Source organism: Pholcus phalangioides, unplaced genomic scaffold (assembly GCF_987345545.1).
Source record: "Pholcus phalangioides strain wild (caught in Gottingen) unplaced genomic scaffold, Ppha-v1.0 ptg000015l_1, whole genome shotgun sequence".
Lineage (NCBI taxonomy): Eukaryota > Metazoa > Arthropoda > Arachnida > Araneae > Pholcidae > Pholcus > Pholcus phalangioides.
In genome coordinates this window covers 36,071,386-36,091,901 of record NW_028301608.1, presented here as the reverse complement: position 1 = coordinate 36,091,901, position 20,516 = coordinate 36,071,386, and the positions used below count along the sequence as shown (strand labels likewise).

At 37.2% G+C, this 20,516-nt stretch overlaps 1 protein-coding gene across 2 annotated transcripts in view; it reads right to left on the bottom strand.

Moving 5' to 3' along the window:
- Window positions 1–1,552: 1,552 nt before the first annotated feature.
- Window positions 1,553–20,516, bottom strand: part of LOC149075929 (reelin-like) — a 90,065-nt gene continuing 71,101 nt past the window's right edge. For both annotated transcript variants that reach the window (XM_089243445.1, XM_089243444.1), the window contains one exon: window positions 1,553–1,882. In XM_089243445.1, coding sequence (XP_089099571.1) covers window positions 1,831–1,882 — 52 coding nt within the window. In that variant the 3' untranslated portion in view covers window positions 1,553–1,830. The remainder of the gene's footprint in view (window positions 1,883–20,516) is intronic.

The following is a 20,516-nucleotide window of genomic DNA, read 5'->3' as shown; positions in this document are numbered from 1 at the left end:
ATAATAAATTTAAATTCTTAAGTTTGACAATTTTTAAAATTATCTTCTTATTCCAATTGACGCTTGGTCGTTTTAAGGTGTAATAAATGGCAAAACCAAAAATTTCGATGATTCATATCTCCAGGAAATTTTATGTTAATAGATGAATTTATTTTAGCATAAGAAAGAAAAGCGAAAACTTTACTCATTGACATTTTTATAATTTAGGAGGCCATACACAAACTTTAATTCTCATTCTCCCCCCCCCTCCAATTATTAAAAGATGCGTTTTCTAAGAACTGAGAGTAAAATCCTAAAAAAATCAAGGAATATCCGTACAGCAAAAAATACTTAAGGGGCTCACATACCTCTTAATATGGGGAAAAGTTAAAATATTTCATAAAATGAACTAAAAGATTTCAGATCTATTCATGAATATTTGATTTATAAAAAAATTATTTTAATTTTGAGTTTTTGAAAATTTAAATTTTAAATTAAACTTAAAATGAGAATGAATGAAGGAAATTTCAATCTTTTAGTTCATTTTAAGAGAAATTAACCGTTTTCTTCATATTAATTTCAATATTGTATGGTTACATTGATATCCTGTGATTTTATCATGCGTGCAAGCTGTTTTTAATGTATTTTTTGAAAATTTAAAAAAAGGTTGAGTACTAGAGATATGTAAAATTTTATACCGGCATATATATAGGATAGCATATTTAATCAAAAATATGTGAAAAAAATTCGAATGAATTAATGGCTAAATAGTATTTTTAATGACATTTTAACTTTTCCCCTCACGTTAAGGGAGGTACGTGACCCCTTAATTCTTTTTCAAAGTGTCTCCCCCCCCCCCCCCAGATGATGGGAAACGGTCCCATCATTCAATCCACTTTTCAAAGCAAATAGAGCCGGCTTTTCTGGAAGCTGTAACAGTGAACCACGCACAGCGGAAAAATATTGTCATCTTCATTAAATTTTCTGGCACGGATCGTCTCCTTCACGTTGATAGCAGCCAGAAATCGCATGGGTGCAAGATCCGAACCGTAAGGAGGTTATGGTATGATTCTAATATTGCATTTACATATTACCTATGTTTCAGTTTTCAAAGCTTTGATTCAGTTTCAAATTAGAGTTCACTGAGGCAGCTTCGAGAAAAAAGTCTTCTCTACTTGTTTTGAAAAGTGAATAAAACGAGGGGACCATTTCATATCATCTGAGGGAAAACACTTTGGGAAAACAATGAAGTATTTTTGCTGTACCAATATATTTCTTGATTTTTTTTTATATTTTACTCTGAGTTCTTACGGAACGCACCATGTATTTTACAACAACAAAAAATTTAAACTACGACGTCTCCATTTCTCTCGTTTTTGTTGAATTTTTAATATTTCACTTTAGAATCGATCATAAAATTTTAAATTTGTTTCAGATGCTCTTCGTGAACACTCGGTATGAGAACGATGATCCTAAACAAGACTAAAACAGCCTGTGAATATTAGCAATTAAGAAATTTTTTCAATGAAAATAAATGGAACTGAAAATAAGCGTACGCCATATTAGAAGCCACTTTCGATAGAAGATTGCCATTTATTTTGAAATTAGGAAATTTTTTAGAAAAAACATACACAAAAATATTTTTATTTTAGTAACTACTGATACTGAAATTAGTAGATGGCATGTACATTTTTGTTTTCTCCTTTTCAAGGTGTAACTCGAAGAGATGAAGTCCTTTGTAAAATGTGAAGGCTGTAAAGTTTATTTGAGTGTTTTTTCATCCATCCACGTGCACCACACGGAGTATGAAATTCACCAGCCTTCGATAAATATTACGTATCATCTCGGAAATCATTTCTTACTGTGTCGAACTTGAGGAAAACGCCTGGGATCGTATGTAGAGCTGAAAGAGAAAACGCAAAGATGATTTTTCATGGGAATTCTTAGCCCAAAATTTCATATATAGTCAAACTCAGTTGTAATGACTATCTCGACTATAACGTTAGTAACTACTACTTCACCGTACATGCATCTCGTAAACATTCATCTGGGGAGTTTCTAATGAATTGGTGCGTGTCAGAAAGTGTTGTGCGCGTGAATATCATCAGTGGCCTGAGCGAATTCACGATGTCGTCTATTGAGTTCCTACAATAGACGACGTTCAAGAGTATCTAGCCTTTTTTTTTGTACTTTTCCCCTCTTGCGTTTTCTCCATTTATGATGGATGTTTTGTGAGCGCATTTAATCTATATATTATTTTTTGCATTTTTGCACTGTTTCTGTATTTTTACATTTCTTCATTGCTTTTTTTTAATTTTTTCATTTTTTGTCCGGTATTTTGTACATATTGGCGGAGCTCCGTATTAAAGATCCTAATTTTCCGTATTTTTATCGATAAAATTTGGTCACCCGAATCGTAATCAAATAACTTCATGCGCAGTATTCGCACAGCATCTGATCATGTTTTTGGTCAGAAGAGGTCTTGGAAACGTTAACCTCGGTTGCAACGACACGCGACACATCGGTTATAACGGCAAATTCTCGTGGAATCTTCGATATCGTTACAACCGAGTTTTACCGTACTATTCATAAAATTTGATGTTATTAATTACTTGTCCAATATTTTCTAAATTAATTTAGAATGAGTGATCGAATGCGACGGAATTTTGTCAGATGTGTCCCTCATTGTGACGAGTTCATGATATAAATACAGCTCGCATTTGTGTCATAAGGTTAAGAAACCACAGAAAATCAAACCACAGTCAATAACATTGCCGAAGGAAACTACTCCCAGTTTGAGGTTTTCATAATTTAACGCTGTGCGGTCACTGGGACCGATATCGGACCTTTCGGCGTTCGTTTACCGTATTTTCCTACCTATACTCTACAGCTGCGATGAAATCCGACAACAAATTTTGATACATTGGAAGCAAAAGTTGGTATATAATCCGCAAGCAGTTTCGTTAAATTAAGCGGATAAAGGTCCTCTTATAATCCGTAGATATCGTTATGTGAATGCTCCTGTTCACGAACACAACGTATTAAACAAAATCGTTAAGGTGAAATGACTTTCCAGTTTGAATGTACATAAAATAAGGTCATTAAATCTTAGGGTTCAGTTCCAGTAGCGGGTTGTGTCACCATTAATGAAAAGAATAGGAGTAACTTCAAAAATAGAGGAATTGATGGTCATGTATTTCAGAAAAGATGTTGATCTTCCTAATGGCACCCGCAAAGCCTTATGTAATCTTTAGAAAATATATATTTTGTGGATTATTTCTACTTTAGGGAGAAAAAAGCTGTATGTAATACACAGAAGCTTATAATCAGCACAAAGAAATCAAGGGAGAGAGATACTGCACTTTTTTACTGAATCTTCGGACTATAGGCAGAAAATCATGCGACTTATTCAACCCTTTATTTACTTGAAAAGTAGAATAAGAAGAAAATGATAATATAGTTATTAATGATTGTCATGTAAATTATTTGGTAGGACATTCAAATTCTAATTGAAGACAAAAATACTGATTTTCAAACAATTAGTTAGTACATAACAAATTATCTAACCTGGTACTTCAAAATACCGTCAAAAGATGAAGGATTATACTGCAATTAATGATTATAATAAAAAATTTCAACTATATCACATTTTTCATCCCTCACTAATTAAAATTTTATTCATATTTAATTCATTGCCTTCGTAATCAAAGGCAAACAGATGACTTTTTCTTCCGAGATCACCTCGGCATAATATCCAGAAAAGATCAATTGCTTTGATGTATTGGACTGGGAAAAAGCCGTCTTACTCTCAATATAATATGACAGTTCACTGAAAAAATTTATATGAAGCTTTAAAGCAGGGGTCTTCAATATTTTTCTAGTCGCGAGCACTGCTTGTACCCATCATCAAAAGAGCACCAAATATGCATGGAAAATCGGGATGAGTTTGATCCTCGAATGTACTTTGTACAAGGTATTTATTTTTATTTGGGCTGTTGATCAAGTGCTCGTGAGCGCTAAATCAGACACGAGCATCGAGCACTCTGGGAGCACGGCGGTGCTCACGAGAGACAGGTTGAAGATGCCTGCTTTAAAGGGATTAACAGACTCTCTCTTCAAAATACTTTTTAGTACACAACTATCGCTAATACAAGTGAACAAATCACTTTTATCCGTTTGAGTTCGAGAAAAAGACATTTTTTTTTTCGTAGAGCCAATTTCTTTCGGCCCTGAAACTACATTGCAACACTTGCTATAGGAATTAATGGCAAAAATGTGAGTGAGAGGTCACGGATTTGACCCTTTCATCGAGCCACGAACAAGATTTATTTTAATTTTTTTTTTACGCCGCATTGTGTGTGTATCATTTGAGCGTCGTCAGATACACACTTCCACGGTATCGGATTGTTCGCTGTGGAAAAACGAATTATAGGCGTTCATTGATATTCCAACATTAACTCCTCCTTTCACTTTTCGAATCATATACACGGTCAAAGAAATATCTCAGAACACGCTAAATAGATTAAAATAACCATTAATATGCAAATAGAGTACGTCCACGTGATATATATATTTCATCGTTATTTCTATCAGTGCTCAGACCGGTTCGAATTACAATCCTTTGACCAGCATTTTACTTTGATCCTATGTATGACAGGTGAAAACTCTCACACCGACGATCGTCACTTTCAAAATATTTTTTGATAGAAACTCAAAAATTTGGTTGAGATTCATAAAATGCCAAAAGATAGAGACCTCACGCAGAACTTTAGTTTTTTCAAAAAAGAGCACAACCATTCTTCTCATAAATGAACGTTCGAGATGAACCATAGCATTAACTTTTAAAACTTCTATTATCATCATCAGGCAAATGCCATAAATGCCTATTTTCGAACTTCTCTATTATTTCTTCAATTCTATTTATTTTTCAATTTTTTCCGTTATAAACTCTGTTTCTTTTCCTGCCATAAATGCCCATTTTAACACCGTTTTAAGTTTGTTCGTGAATTTCAGAGGCCATATCCTGTAGAACTAGGATATTTTGAGAATGGAGAACTTCAAAAGACTTGGTCTTTTTAAAATCTCGGTCTTAATAGTATCATCAGAACCTCCCCCCGACCCCACCAACCTTTCCAGCCCCATTTAAACGCGAATAGGTGCAAGTGACTAAGAAATGGAAAACTTGGTGTTGCCCTGCATTGACTTTGCTTTGGCCGAATGGTGTTGGACATCAATGTCGCAGCTTCGTATGAAAGAAGCTGAGAAAAATTAGTTTCTCTAGAAAAGTTTGCTTCTCCACACAACGTCTTGCTCCTGCATTGGTCCGATGATAAGGGGCCGTTCAAGTATTACGTAAGCAAATTGTTAGCCATTTTAACCCCCCCCCCCCTTTGTCAGCAAAAGTCAGCAAAACGCTGACCTACTCCCCCCCTCTTGTCAGCAAACTTTCGTCATCAGCTCTGCCCCCCCCACCCTGAATCCTAACTCATATTTTCATAAAGGGTGGTCGATGACGTAAGCATTATCCAAACCGCCCCTCCCCTCTTGTCATCAAAAGTCAGCAAATCGGAAACCCCCTCCCCCCATCGATGATGACGTAATACTTGAATGACCCCTAACTAACCGATCACTGTCCCCAGTGATCATCAGTGGACGTCTTTGCTTACCCAGGCCGTGCAAAAGTTGAAAGGGCTCTGGCCCATATCGTATTTTGGAGCCCATTTTATTTCTTATTACTCGACAAATGAACTGCAAACAACCATGAGAACTTTTTTTAGGTATTTATTAATCGCTTAAATTGACCAGCGACGCTCCCAGGGTTGTGTGACAGGTGCAGCCATACAAGACCCTGTTCTTCTCGTATGTCCACATATGTGGTGAAATGAAAACAGAAGTTAATTTTTTTTTACAGCAGTAAAACATGGTAGCTATGTTTCAGGTATATAAATTGATTTTTCAAATAATGCACCAAATGAATAACAATCATTTGTAACTCAAAGGAGACCCCACAATCATCTTTACGGGCTCCGCGTCTCTGGCAGTACTGTAACTGTAAGACCAGACATGGCCCAGGCTCTGTCCCATGAGGGATATAAGCCCTTTACCCCGAGGGGGTTGTGCCGCGCTGGAGAGAGTCTCTCGTAATACTGGCAATGGAATCAAATGTTGACAATTTATTTTTGCCATAAAATCAATTTAATTCTGAAAATAATGCAGTTATTATAAGCTATAATTGAAGCATAGATGGAGTAAGCGCAGCTAATTTTTAGCAGTTTTTGGACACAATATATAGATTTTTCGTTATTTTTACTGCCTGTTTGCCTGCCTATTTTGACCATTTTTAGTGACTAAACTTCTAGGCTCTAATCATCATATCATAACCTATTCTTTCGAAAAACTACCTCTTCAGAGACAGCCACGTATTTTCTTAGATCAAACTATGTTTCGAAGCAGACAAACTATGTGTCTTTTGAAATGTCTGAAATCTGGTCATTATGCTAAGGAATTAAAAAAGAAAAGAAAAATGCTAAAGCCTGGTTTTCCTAGGAGTAGAATTTCTGCGCTGTGTGCAGCGTGAAAATGCTGATTGGTTGAAAACCTGAAATTCAGGTTTTTCGACCAATCATACGCTGCACGCGCTGTAGAAACCTGCTCCTAGGAAAACCTGGCTTAAGAGCAAGGTCAGCAAAGTACGGAAGAAAAACATTTAATCTGATATTTTTGGCTCCGAAAATTTAATATCTTGGCACAAAGTGCCCCCTACACTACTGATTTCTATCTAGGAAGTTTTGCATAAATGCTGCATGAACCGATGTACTTTTGCGATAAGAAACGGACTCCGAATTCCAGTTTTTAAGAAACTTTCTCTTCAGATCAGTCAGTTGCTGTTATTTGTTGTTTTTTCAGTAATATGCTTACTGATACGTGGACTAAATTACTATACGTGGATGCCTTTACGTAAGAAAGGAACCACTATCTTTTTTGCGCCACTTATTTCCCACTTCACTTATGTTAAAATGCACCACATCAATGATTACAGCTGTGTCCGGCTCAAACATTTGAATCCAAAAATTTTCGTCTCCAGTTACGACTTCAGACGTTGCGAAAACTATCATCATTGTTTTTTTTTTTTTGCATAATCTTACACCAATCGACTCACGTGGTTCATGCTTTTGTGTCAAATAATGAGACACCTATTGAGCACAGCACTCTTGCAGCCGAAAACACAATGATTGAAACCGGCTGCAAAACACAAACAAATCATCAAATGTCCAGCATATCCAGAAAGTTCTTACCCAGGGGCGTTTTTTCTTCCAACTGTTGGCCGTAGACTAAAACTTCCGTTTTCAGAAATGTTTCAAATGAAGTAATCATTCATGTCATTGTACTTTTACATTAACTAATTGGTTTTTGAAAAAAATTATAAAATTCAACTGTTTGTATCTTCTCAGATCATATAGTCATATTAAAAAAAAAAGTTTATCCTTGAAGTGACATGACTAAAATTGCTATCACATATACTTCGTATGCCAAAATCAACGAATAAAATTAATTATGTACGCTTTTGCAAACAAGTAATTCAACGAAGTTTATTGGGTTTTTTCCTTTCAAAACTAGAATATCAATCATAACCACTCAATACATTAACGTTAGAGACCGGTTTGAAACGTACCTCATTTGATAAAGTACAAATTCAAATGTTTTGGTGTTTGAGCCAAGTCTCTTCTGAAACTTTAAAATTTAATATTTTGGTCATTCATCATACAGCGATAAAATCTATTATATTTTAACATTTATAAAAGGATCCTCCTTTAAATATGACTATAGGGCCCTGGAAAAATATATAAAAATTAGATCGCGTGAAGTTTCTTCAGAAACTGATTTTTGTTTACATAGATTTCTCATAATATAAATATTTTCTTCATTTAAAACATTTTTACAATTGGAAGTTTTTTGGCTGTCACAGATAGTTATGAGAAGGCGTCCAGTTAGACTTTCTGGACACGATGCATAACCTGAAGATCTTCCTTAACCAGCTTCTTAACCCATGCTTCACTTACGAGTTTGGAAGGTAAAATCATTCCGCTACGATCACCGATTTGAGCATTCTCATTGACGAGCGGCTTAGTTTGTATGAACATTGTTCGGAAGTGGTAGAAAAATCGAATAGAATGCTCTGTTCCATTCTTGAAGAGATCTCTTCGCGTTCTCTTAAAGTCATTCTTCCGCTTTTCCGGGGCTTTGTTCGTCCTGGCTTGGAGTATGCTGTACGGTTTCGGCCGTAAACCATCCCAAGATGGTCTCTCTGGGTGGTCAGCAGTCATGTCTGTTACTTAGAGTTGAGAAAAACTTATAGTTTAAAAAATTGATTGCAGATGGTAGCACTACCCATAACAAGCATTATACAGAAACAAACTTCACGGTAGGTTCACTATGTGTACACACACATTCCAACATGTACCAATTCAAGGAAACGACCGACGTATGTTGACCCAAAATTGCAAAAAGAACCACGGCTATACGCGTTTCGAAACTATATGAAGTTCCTTCATCAGTATCAACTCCATATAGCGGGAGTTACTCGCTGTAGTAGATAAAAGACTCAGATTCAAAAATTTAAATTTAAATTTTTTTTTGGATTCGACTCTTTTGTCTGCAACAGCGAGTAACTCCCGCTATAAGGAGTATTTTCAATGTTTGATATGATAATATATTCAAGATCCCTAAGTTTAACATAGTTTTCTCAATGAAATATGGTCATCTGATCATTTGAATATTTTTGCCCGTGGAATGCATTTTTGTTAACCGCGATTTGTAGCAATTTTTTCTTTCCCCCCCCCCCCGCAGCAATTTCAGCTCCAATTGGCAAATTTCATTTGAGGCAATAAATTGTATTTTTGACTAAATTTAATGATACATCCCGTAAGATTTCAATTGGGGTTTTGACATTTTCCACGACGATGCATGCATTTTGAACCCAAGCATAAGGTATAATTTTTATTTGAACCCAATATGGGAGGAAAAAACTAACATCGATTACGAAAGTTGAATAATTTTTCAGTCAGTTAGTATTAAGTTTTATAAGAATTAATTTTATCAAGTCTGCTTTAGGACCACCTATACCATCGTCGCGGACCATAGGTTGCAAAACACTGGTCTGGATCATCTTCTAAGAAACTTTCTCATTATTCAAATTCTGGGGACTAATTGAAAACTATAGAGAGAAACGATGTCACTCTCCGCTGTTCATACGAAGTACGACAGCCTGGATAACCGAGCGGAGAACAAGATGTAGTTCGGAAAGAAAATTCCCATTCCTCTGTGGGTAATCGAACTACCAATCTCTCACTGTCCGGGCAAGTGTTCTAGCCATTGAACTACAGAGGACAAATGTCTGTCCTCTGTAGTTCAATGATTAGACAGACATTATCGATTCTCTCTATATGTCGTCATTTGGGGGCTAACGTCGTAAGAGCTATTAGCTGAGCTAGGAGGCTGTCCATGCGCAGTCCTGTTCAGCATTCATACATATGCTCTAACGAACGAAAATGTCTGTCCGTCTGTAGTTCAATGGTTAGAACACTCGCCCGGACAGTGGGAGATTGGTGCTTCGATTCCCCACAGAGGAATGTGAATTTTCTTTTCGAACTTCATCTTGATCTCCGCTTGGTTATCCAGGCTTTCGTGCTTCATAATTGAAAACTGTTGATTTGAATCAAGAAAAGCCGAGGATAAACTTTCATGACATTATACACATACAACGCCACAACAGGCAAAATGCCCAGCGAGGTGGCTTAGAAAAAGATGCTCATAAAAATATGGATGTCATATATTTTAAAAAAAAAACAGCAACCCAATTAAAAATGCAATTAACAAAAATTGTAAACAATATATACACATGATAAAATATTATACAATGCCCATAAAGAATACTTATGGTTGTCTTATTCTAAGTATGGATAGCTTCTCGATTTACCCCAAAATGTTTATCGTATTTCTTTTTAAACGTGTCAATTGTGTTACAATTTACTACCTCCGGGGGTAAGCTATTCCATTTATTAACAACCCCATTAGAGAAAAATTCCCTGCGACACCATAATCTTGCATTGTCCCTCACCAATCGATACCGGTGTCCCCTTGTAAAAGCAGTTGAGTGGCGGTGTACTAAAAGTTCATGGTCCATCCTATCCATCCCATTGAAAATTTTGAACACTTCGATCACATCTCCTCGACACCTGCGTTCTCAAATAACATGTAAAAAAAAGATTTTGTATTTCCTTCGTAGAAGTAAAATCAAACCGGCGGGTATAAATAAATGCAGTGGATCCCGCTTGTAACGTTTTTCAAAAAAAAAAAAAAAAACAGTCGTGAAAAAACGCTGTAAGTGGGAAAACGCTTTAAACGGGAAATCTCAATGACAATTAGTTGGAGTTCGAACCGCAAAAATAAGTCGCGGGAAAACGTCCTAAGTGGGATCGACTGGGAATGCACTTTCAAAACTAGTGGCCAAACAATAGTCAATTCCATTGCATAAGTTCAATATATGACGAAGCCAAAAACTCATAACGTTCTCCTCTCTTTCCGTTATTTAAACAATCAAACTCTTTAAGAGGAATGGGAGTGTCTAATGAGTTTATGACGCTTCATGAAGGTGCATAATAGTCCGTAAACAATGGTTTTCCGCTTCGACCAGCGAAACGATTGCTTAACGGACATCATCCAAATGCCATATACGGTGAGTATGCACGCAATTACAGTTTTTTTTTAATATTTTCGTTTCTTTTTTTTCTTTAAACCGCGCTTCAATGATAATCAAAGAAAAATAATAATATAAGGGTCGCTTCGTTGCTCTATTTGTTGCTTTAACATAACTCTATGAAGTGCAAAATAGGAACGGGGAAAAAAAATTAACAAAGAGGGTAACCGTGAAAAAAGTGCGAGAGAGAGGAAAAAAACAATTTCTGTAAGTACAATGGAAAAGTGGGCGGCCATTTTTTTTTTTAACAATGGTTTATGACATTTTGGTGCCAAAGGTGATATCCGCGCTGTAAGTTGGATTTAAGGATCCCAGTTGGTGCCCAGCTCGGAAGATATAAACTATGTATTTGTTTTTTGTAGCTAAATATGTAAATAAATATGTTGATAGAATACACTAGTATATGGGCCTCCATGCATCAATAAATTAAAGAATCCGGCAAATAGCTTCATACAAAATTAATGAGCTTCGACTGGTCCTACTAGAGAAGAAAACTTCCTACATGGCCCCGAGAGAAACTGAATAAATTTTTGTTGTATGACCATAATACACGCTAACCTTAAGAGGATGCAACAGATGGTCAACCGAATACATCATCGATAGGACGATGATGGCTTACATGTGAACACATAATGCTATTTCATAATTTATGTCACAAAGGCGATTTCCAACGTTCAGCTAGGATGAAACTTATGCGATTGCAAAACTAATAATGTTTTTCCTCTCTCTCTGGGGCACCCTTTGCTGCCCGTGAGGTCAAAAGAGGGTCGAAACGGCGGGTGGTTGAGAATGAAAAGTTGTAAAAGTTCGTGGATACGGCCGTAATCAGCTCTCATAAAGATGCGAGATTTATACACCTCCGACCCAAAACGTTGTGGGATCGGCACCGAGCTTAAGTGAAAAGGCGTCGAAACTACCGTAGTCCGAGCTATTAAAGTTCTTTTCCTTTTTGGTAGTAAAAATGCGAATTTTGTTTTATGTTTTGTTCGCGTTATTAAAAAGGAACCGAATATTTAAAAAAAAAACGTGCGTTCTGGTTTACAAGTGTTAACATGTTTGTAAATTACCCGAACACAAAGACCAGGTATTCTTAAGTATCATTAAAACGTGGAATCGTGAGAGGCTGGTGTAAATGAGGACTCGTAGATGTTTCTGTTCAACGCCTTTACCCCAATTACCGGGGCAAAAGTTGAAAGAGAAATTACATCCATAGGGATTACGTATGCATTGCATATCGGAAAGAAGAACCTGACATTAAACAAAGGCTTTATTAATAAATAATTATAGGAATTGAAATTACCATTCAAATGTTGATGTAATCGTAATTAACCGCATCTCGGGACAACCACGAGGCTTCACCTAATTTTTCAGGGGTTTTCCGGATCCGGAAAAAGAAGAGAGCCACTTGTGCGGCCGTGAGAGCATTGTGCTGAACTTTCATCGTGAGGATCCCGGTTCGAACCTCCGTTGAAGGCACAGTGGTAGTCAGCCGAAGTTGATTTTCTGCGGTTTTCCAACAGAGGCACCAATAGGAATCGTTTTCCCATTGGAAAAAGTATCTCCACAATGAGCAAGCAAACCGTCAAACACGATACTTATATAACATGAAAATTCGGGCATTTGCCATTTTCACTTCAAGACAACGAAGACAGTATAAAGCGAAACAAGCATAACGCTGACAACAAAAATGCATTAAGGCTACATAGTATATTAATATACACATAATAATGTGCCAATCCGTCAGAAATTCTGCAGAGGAATGCTTAAGAGGTGCGTGTATGGTTTCGGTTTTTAAACGTAAAACCCGTTTTCAATGGACCCTGTATAAAGTGGAAACCTGTCTTCAACGAAAAAAAATATTGGTCGAGTGATTTCAATGCTAAAATACATATTTAAAACCTGGATTAAACGGAACCTGTCTCACGCGGAAACGGAAAGGAAAATTGTACCCCCACTTAATGGAAAATTACGCACAAACACTGCGAGTGTTTCTCGATCAATAGGCATCCACCCCCTACATTAGAAAAAACCGTTTCTGTACATAAGATTTCGATAAGCCATACGTTGTAAAGCAGTTGCTCCCTGAAATTGTAATAGTAGTTTTTTACAGAAAAAAAGGGGTTTTCTACGGGAAAAGTCAGGGTAGAGGTTGAGTTTCCAAATGAAATGCAAGACAGAAAATTGTATGCAAGCTGCTTTCCGTTATCGCAGTGCTGAGCAGAGTCGGAACAAGAAAAAGGCAAGGGGGGGGGGGCAACTTCCCAGACAAATTTTAGGTGGGAACAAAAACACCGTTATAAAATCAGAAGTTTACAGCGTGGGTGACAAAATCATGTTTCCCTTTCCCCGCACGAAAATCTTAGTTACGACACTGGTGCTGAATATTACATAATCATAAACGATAATATCCACACTGAACCTGACATGACAGATGTTGACACTCTCATTGCAAATTTTTAGAGACAGTCAAAAAGAACATAAATACCATTTCTGGAAAAAAAAGTGTAGGGTGAGGTTTTATACACAGGCTGTCAAAACCTAGAGAGAACTGCAGCATTTTCCTTTACAATATAATGATTTGGGCATGTATTGTATAATTTCGGAAGCAAACCTCTTCACTGAAAGTCTGGCAGCAAAGAGTGTAAACTGCATTCACTGAATGAATGAACGCCAGGACTCTGCCACCGGATTTATCTCGTTGCCGAGATCTCTTCCAGCCCAGCTTCGTGGCAGAGTCTGCAAGAAAATGAGTGAACCTAACAGTCTGAGTAAGTATCTAGTGTTTTGTCGGATTTTTCAGTACTTCCATCTACATTTTAAATTGTGAGTGATATTTAATGATTGGATATTTGTACCGTTGTAGGGCTGTTGCTCTCGCGATGCGAGTCCATCACTATGACCACTTACAGCGGCAAGAAGATTACACTATGAACTCTCCGGGCACGTGTGAACTGTATACACGAAACAGTTATGTACTACTAAAAAAAATGCAAATATATTTATTTTACCCACTATTCGGCGATGCAACTAGTTGCAATGTACTGTACGTACTATAATGTTAAACTAAATGTCTGTGCATTTTTTAAAAAAAAAAAGTATATCAAGTGATAAATGAGTAAATAATATACAGTCAAACCTCGTTAATGAGTCACTCTTGGGAGAGCAAAAATATGACTCGATAAGCGGAGTGACTCGTTAAGCGGAGTGAGCCATAGCTGTGTCAATTCCTGGTTGAGGATAATTGGTACTTCCAAAAAGTGATCCGGTAAGCGGAGTGACGTGTTAACCGGGTGACGCACTAACGAGGTTTGACTGTACATATCTCACAACAAATCTCAAACAGCCCACATTTTCCCAAATGCTGGAATTTGTGTACCTATGCAATGAAGGATTACAAGATTTTTTTCGGTTCCACTCTAACCCGTCTTATACAGGGTGTTTTACAAGATAATAAGGTATCCAACTTGATAGCTCTTACAGTAATAATAATAATAAATCCGGAAGAAATGGGAAAAAGAAGAAAAGTCTACAGGTCATTTAAACATGGCAGAATTTTCACTTTTGTTCAGTCGGGAGATGGAAGATGAGAAATAACGAAAACTACCCTCAACGATTACACTATGAAACGATAGGCAAGAAATTCAACCCAACAGGTTATCGCATGTTAAGATGCCGGTATCGAACATCAGAATCTCGCGTGGCACACGAAACTTCAACCCCAAGGCCACGACTTCCACCAGACCAATGAAAGTGGGACTCTCATTGTGTTTGTGCCTCTCCTGTCCAGGAGAGAGAGAGAACACTTTTTATATGGTCGACCTTTAGCCCAGTTCTATTCAAAACCGTTTCATTATTATTTCGCGCGCTTTATTCAGACACTATTCGCTGATTATCATCTAGGAAATGAAAAAAAAATTGAAGAAACGATTTGGGTTTTGTGCAAATGATGCCTCCAACGGAAGAGAATGACGTACGATTTTCAGCAGTTGTTACTGTTTTTGTGTAGCAGAGGTTCCAAACTTGGTACCTACAGTGATTTTTTTTAGCGCGCGAGAAAGAGGAAAAGAAGAATTTTTTGATTGTAAATTTGTACATATAACTGCTGACCTCCCGGCAAAATTCCACATCTGCCCCCCCCCCTATAGGGGACATTCAAGTATTACGTCAGCGGATTTTTAGAAATTTTTGACTCCCCCACCACCATCAGCAAAATTTCGTCAGCTCTGCCCCCCCCCCCCATCACCTACCATACATTGGAATAAGAGGCTAAGAGGCTGGTGTCCCCCCTTCAAGACGATCAAAAATTTATTTTTTAAAAAATGGAAACATTGAAAGAAAATACCATTTATACGCCGTTATAGTCATTAATTCCAAAGCTATTTGAAGGCTAATAACTCAAAAATTTTTCTTTAAGAAATTTATTGCGATCTACCCCCTCAGCCTTTTGTGCCCTCAGCCTTTCAAAGGTGGTACGTACTCCCATAGTGAGTCCGACCACCGCTGTCTGTAGTGAGCTTTGCTATGAATGTACAGGGATAATTTTTCCCATGATAATAAACTGAACAGAAAACACACTATATTTTTAGCTTGTTTCACTTTCTGAGCATTGATTAATGGAATGGTATAGATTGCCGTTGCCGATGGCTGTGAATTCCAGAGCATTGAACTCCCTTTTTTGTCATGGTTTCTCTAAATTCCAGAGATGTTACTCAGTCAATGTCAAGCTGGTTGCTTAAAACAGGGGAACCCCCACGCAGAACAACTGATAGTTATAAGGTTATTGATGATAATGAGGGTGTTCCACGGAACTCAAACAAATTTTGAATATTTATCCAAAAAAAGTTTGTTTTTCTAATGGCGTCTCAACAGCATCATAACCTCAGGAAAAATGAAAGACGGCTTTGGCACCACCTCTTAATTTACGTATTTATTGTCACAAATCATCGTTACAGATGTTTTCGCAGAAGTTCCTATGCAAATGAGGAAAGACCCTATGCCGTGCCCGGGTGGGATACGATATTAAGGTCCAAAAACTGACTAAATTCCTGGCTGCATTCACTCAATGCACTATTTCAATAATAGATTATAATAACTGTATAATTAGTCAAGTTAATTAGATATCATGTTAAAGAAAAAGTTTGTGGCCCCTCAAAGTCGGAGTTCGATTCAATCGAATACTTGATATGTAATTAGCTAACATGCAAAAAATAATGCCAGCCAAAAACAAAGAATAATTATATAAAAAATCAACGTTTTCAAATTGAATTATTAAAAAAAAACATTTTCACAACCACGACGAATTTTTCTCAAAATTTTTAAATATTGAGTTTTGTATTCGGTCGGTCTGCGTCAATTTTAGGGAGTCTCTCAAATTCTGGATATGATTTTTTTCGTATCTGAAATAACTTGTCATGATTGGTGGCAGTTTATCTGTGGTGTAAAAAAATTAAATAAAAATAATATGGGCACTAGTGCTAGAGCTCTGTCAGCTCCTAACCTGCCCTGTTGTAGCCAATGATGTCAACCAATGGGCCTATTAGGATAATCACCGGTCAGCTATTCAACTAAAATGCTATGCAATACATGAGCAACGCATGTTAAGTATCAAACTTCTAATTTATTCTCAGCTTTTCTTATACGGTACAAGGGTTGCTTTCGCCTAGAACTCACATTCTTGATGCGAATTCGACGGTATTTCGATTGCTATCTGAAAGCTACGTACATTTAGCGGAGATGAAGTCTTTGTCACTTCTATACCTAATACCTATACCTAATCTCTCAGGCACTTATACCTATTTGTGTCTAAATAGCCCCGGGGAAGGAAGACTTTTTGATGAGAATTAATACTAAGGGTTGAAGATTTTAGAAAGATAATATGCATATATATCAATGGTGAAAATATATTTTTTGAGATTTTTCTGCTATAAATGCTTGTATAAAATTCGCGAATAAATATAAAACAATGTTCAAATAAGCATTCATGGCAGAAAAATCTCAAAAAATATATTTTCACCAAAAATGTTTGAAAACAAGCAAGGCATTTTGCTTGAACTTCAGGGTTCTAATCATTATATCGGGGTACGAGCGTAAAATTTGTTATCATTGTATCCGGGTTCTCGACTGCATTCATCACACATCCTACTAGACTCATTTGGAATTTTTTTTTCATATTTATCAAATTCACCAATTGCACTGGGGTATTATGCAAAATCTCAGATGAAGGCGATAAATTTCAAGTATTTATCAAATTCATCAACGACACTTGGTTATTGTGCATATTCACCGGTAAAAGTGAATCGTTAAGTCATTATCATCAGTACAATTTTCAAACTATTGGTAAATATGCATAATAAGCGTTAACTGATTTATCACACTGAACTTGACATATATATGCCCTATCGTATTTATGTTGGCAGCATTACGCTTTTTTTCATGTCCTTCTCGGTACACAATTAGTTTCGATGTCAAATTCAACCATTGAGTAGCACTGAATGCCGACACGTACGTCGACAAGTAGTTCTACACTTCATATATTTTCCTTCACTTATTATTTGCGTCAGGATCATCCAATCACGAAAATTACGAACGAATTAATTTCAGAATCATGTGTATCTGTGCTTTCAATACATTTGATTCCAAGTAAACAATAATGACAGCCAAACCTCTCGAAGCAGATACCATCAGGATCAGCAGCAAGCGTACACATGAGTGATTATATCTCCTTCTATGTTGCATTTTTGGGATGATAGACCAAGTGTATTCCAGGCGGTTAAGCTGCCCACCAAGTGTATTCCACTTGGTCAAGATTGTCTTGTCATAGAACACGAGAGTTTCGTACAGGTTGCTCTTTTTCGCACAGGTCCGAAACATAAACCACAGCAAGCTCTTTGCTTAGATCACATGAGTTCATTCATAAAAGCTAAAAATGGTTTCGTCGGAACGAAATCCACCTCGAATGATGTCAGAACCACCACCACAAACACGACGTGACTGGTAATTTATACTGTTAGCGCTCTGTATAGATGGTGCAATCAAGTACAAAAGCCATAAGAAATCCCTAATTTTTAAATATAAAGAGCATTCACGTACTACGTCAGCATCGAGGGGAGGGGGTTCTGATTTCCCGACTTTTGATAGCAGGGGTTAGTTTGTGGGCACTGGAACGAACATTTCTATAAATAAGTCCTCCATAGAACGCCTCCCACCCAATGCTGTCTTACTTATTCGGGGTATCGGCTGAACTGAAAGTAATTAAAAAGACTAAAACTTAAGTCCACTCAGGGGTACAAAAACTTCATTCCGAAGGGCATCAACCATCTAAAAGCGTTTAAGTTAACATAAATTGATAAAAATAGCATATAAAAGGTATTTTCTTTCAATATCTTAACTATTTTGCCGAAATATATATATTTTTAATTTTTGTTCGGCTTAGGTGGGGCAGCGCAAGCCTTTCTATGCGCTTTTCCCGCGCGTACGCCTGTGTTGCTATTGAAAACACTGGCTGAACATGATACAACGTGTTTAGTCTGCAATCATGTGAAAAATTATCCCCGTGCACACATAGCTAAGTTCACTACAGTGGAATCAGACTCATTATGTACCTATATTCTCGAAGGGCAACTTTAATCAGGAGCGTGCGTAGGATCGACCTTTGGGGGGGGGGGGAACAAAGGGTTTAGAGGATGTTGCACAACGAATTTCTTAAAAATTTCAAGAGAAATTTATAGTTAGTAGCCTTCAAATATCATTGAAATTAACTTATTTATTTGGGACTTCCTTTCAATATTTTATTTATTTTTTATTTTGCGTCAAAAATAAATTTCTGATTGTCTTGGGGTATGGCATGAGACCCTCACCCCCGCCGTACACCTCTGACCCCAATGTGTGGTAGGAGGGTGAGGCAGAGCCGACGCGGGACCAAAAATCTTCTGACGTAATAATTGAATGACCTCACACCAACAGCCAATTGCTGTTTCATGAGTTGTAATCTGGCCTTCCACATCAAGAAACGAACGATATACGAATATATAAGAATATACTTTTCTAATCAAGTGAGATTAATTTTTAACTGCACTAATCAATTTTTGGGAATACATACTGCGCAAGCGCTATGAACGCTCAAAAAAACAAGTCTGATTTCGAATTGGATTTCTCAGTCCATAATAGCTTTCCTAATGTCGATCTTTCTGTTTCGTTGGTTTGATTTCATTTTCTTTGGAAGAATTCTAATCTTTGAAATGTCGAAATTTTATTTTTTGGATGATCGATGAGCTCGCTCATCTTTTGAATGGATTTGCCCTGAATCTCAAAAGATAAAATCGGGCCACTCGTAAATTTGTTGACAATAATGTTTGAGTTGATAGCTTGACATGAATACGTCAGACATTGTCGAGTAAAAACCACTATTTTTTGAACGATTGCATTCGATTGCGAGAACCAATTGAAATATGCGAATTTGCAATTTTGAATTACGTGTACACATTAAGGTAAGTGTGTAACGTAATACTGTATTCGGTTTTTTTGCACATGTATGTGAAGAAAGCCAGTATTAGCAGATTGATAATAAAATATTTTTATGATTTTTATCTTTTTCATAGGAGCCTATTTATTTTCATTTGATTTTTACGACTAAATACGTGTAGTGTACCTATCACGTATGGGATAAACTAATAAAGTCATTAAATGTGGAGAAGAGGTGATAATTTTTCTCCACATACTTATGAAACTTACCAACTTCATTCGGGAAAAAAATTACACATTAATCACCAGTAGAAGTAATAAATACAGTGAAATTAATTAGACTTAACCAAGACTATTGGTGATTCATAATAACTGGCAATTGTGCTTAATTTATTACCGATCTATCACATTCACCGTAACATATATACAGGGTGTCCCATAAATTCGTAAATACACTGCTCAAAACAATTAGGGGAGCAAGCAAAAAAGTGAAGAAAACCGTGCGAGACAGCCACGTATTGGCATACAATGGATAGTACGAGTGTATCAATGCGCAATACAGAAAAAAGACAAAAAAAATCTGGAATTAAGCTTTAATTCTTTGAAAATATGGAAAAAACGTGAAAAGATGATTTAGGGCAACAATTTGGTTACATGTAAACGATAAAAAAAAGTACTGTTTAGACATGATGCATGAGTTTTAATAGGGCGTGTGGTCTCCTCGAACAGCTAAGACTGCTGCACACCTGTTTGCCATGGATGCGATGAGATTATCGATCAGACTTTGGGGAATACTGTTCCACTCCTCAAGAAGTGCAATCTGCAAGTCTCGGACAGTAACAGGCGGCCTTGGTCGCGCAGCAATGCGTCGTCCAAGGATTGGATTGGATTCAGGTCAGGAGAGCACGCTGGCCATTCCATACGCTGTATTGTTTCAGCTTCACGCATGTTCTCCACCAGACGAGCTCTATGCGGTCGGGCATTATCATCCTGGAAAACAAAGGAATCTCCAATGGCTCCAGCGTAAGGGATGACATGAGGTCGCAGTATCTCGTCTGCATACCTTCGGGCCGTCAAAGTGCCATTCCGAATGATATGCAGGTCCGTACGTCCGCCTATGTTGATTCCACCCCATACCATCCAACCAGCTCGTCTGTATTGTGACCTTTCACGAACGAATGCGGGGTTATTTCGAGTGCCTCTGTCCCTCCATACCAGAACACGTCGGGTGTCACACTCCAGACTGAATCGGGACTCGTCTGTAAACAGCACTTGGCTCCAATCATGTTACTCCCAATCTCGATGTTCAGCAGCCCATCTT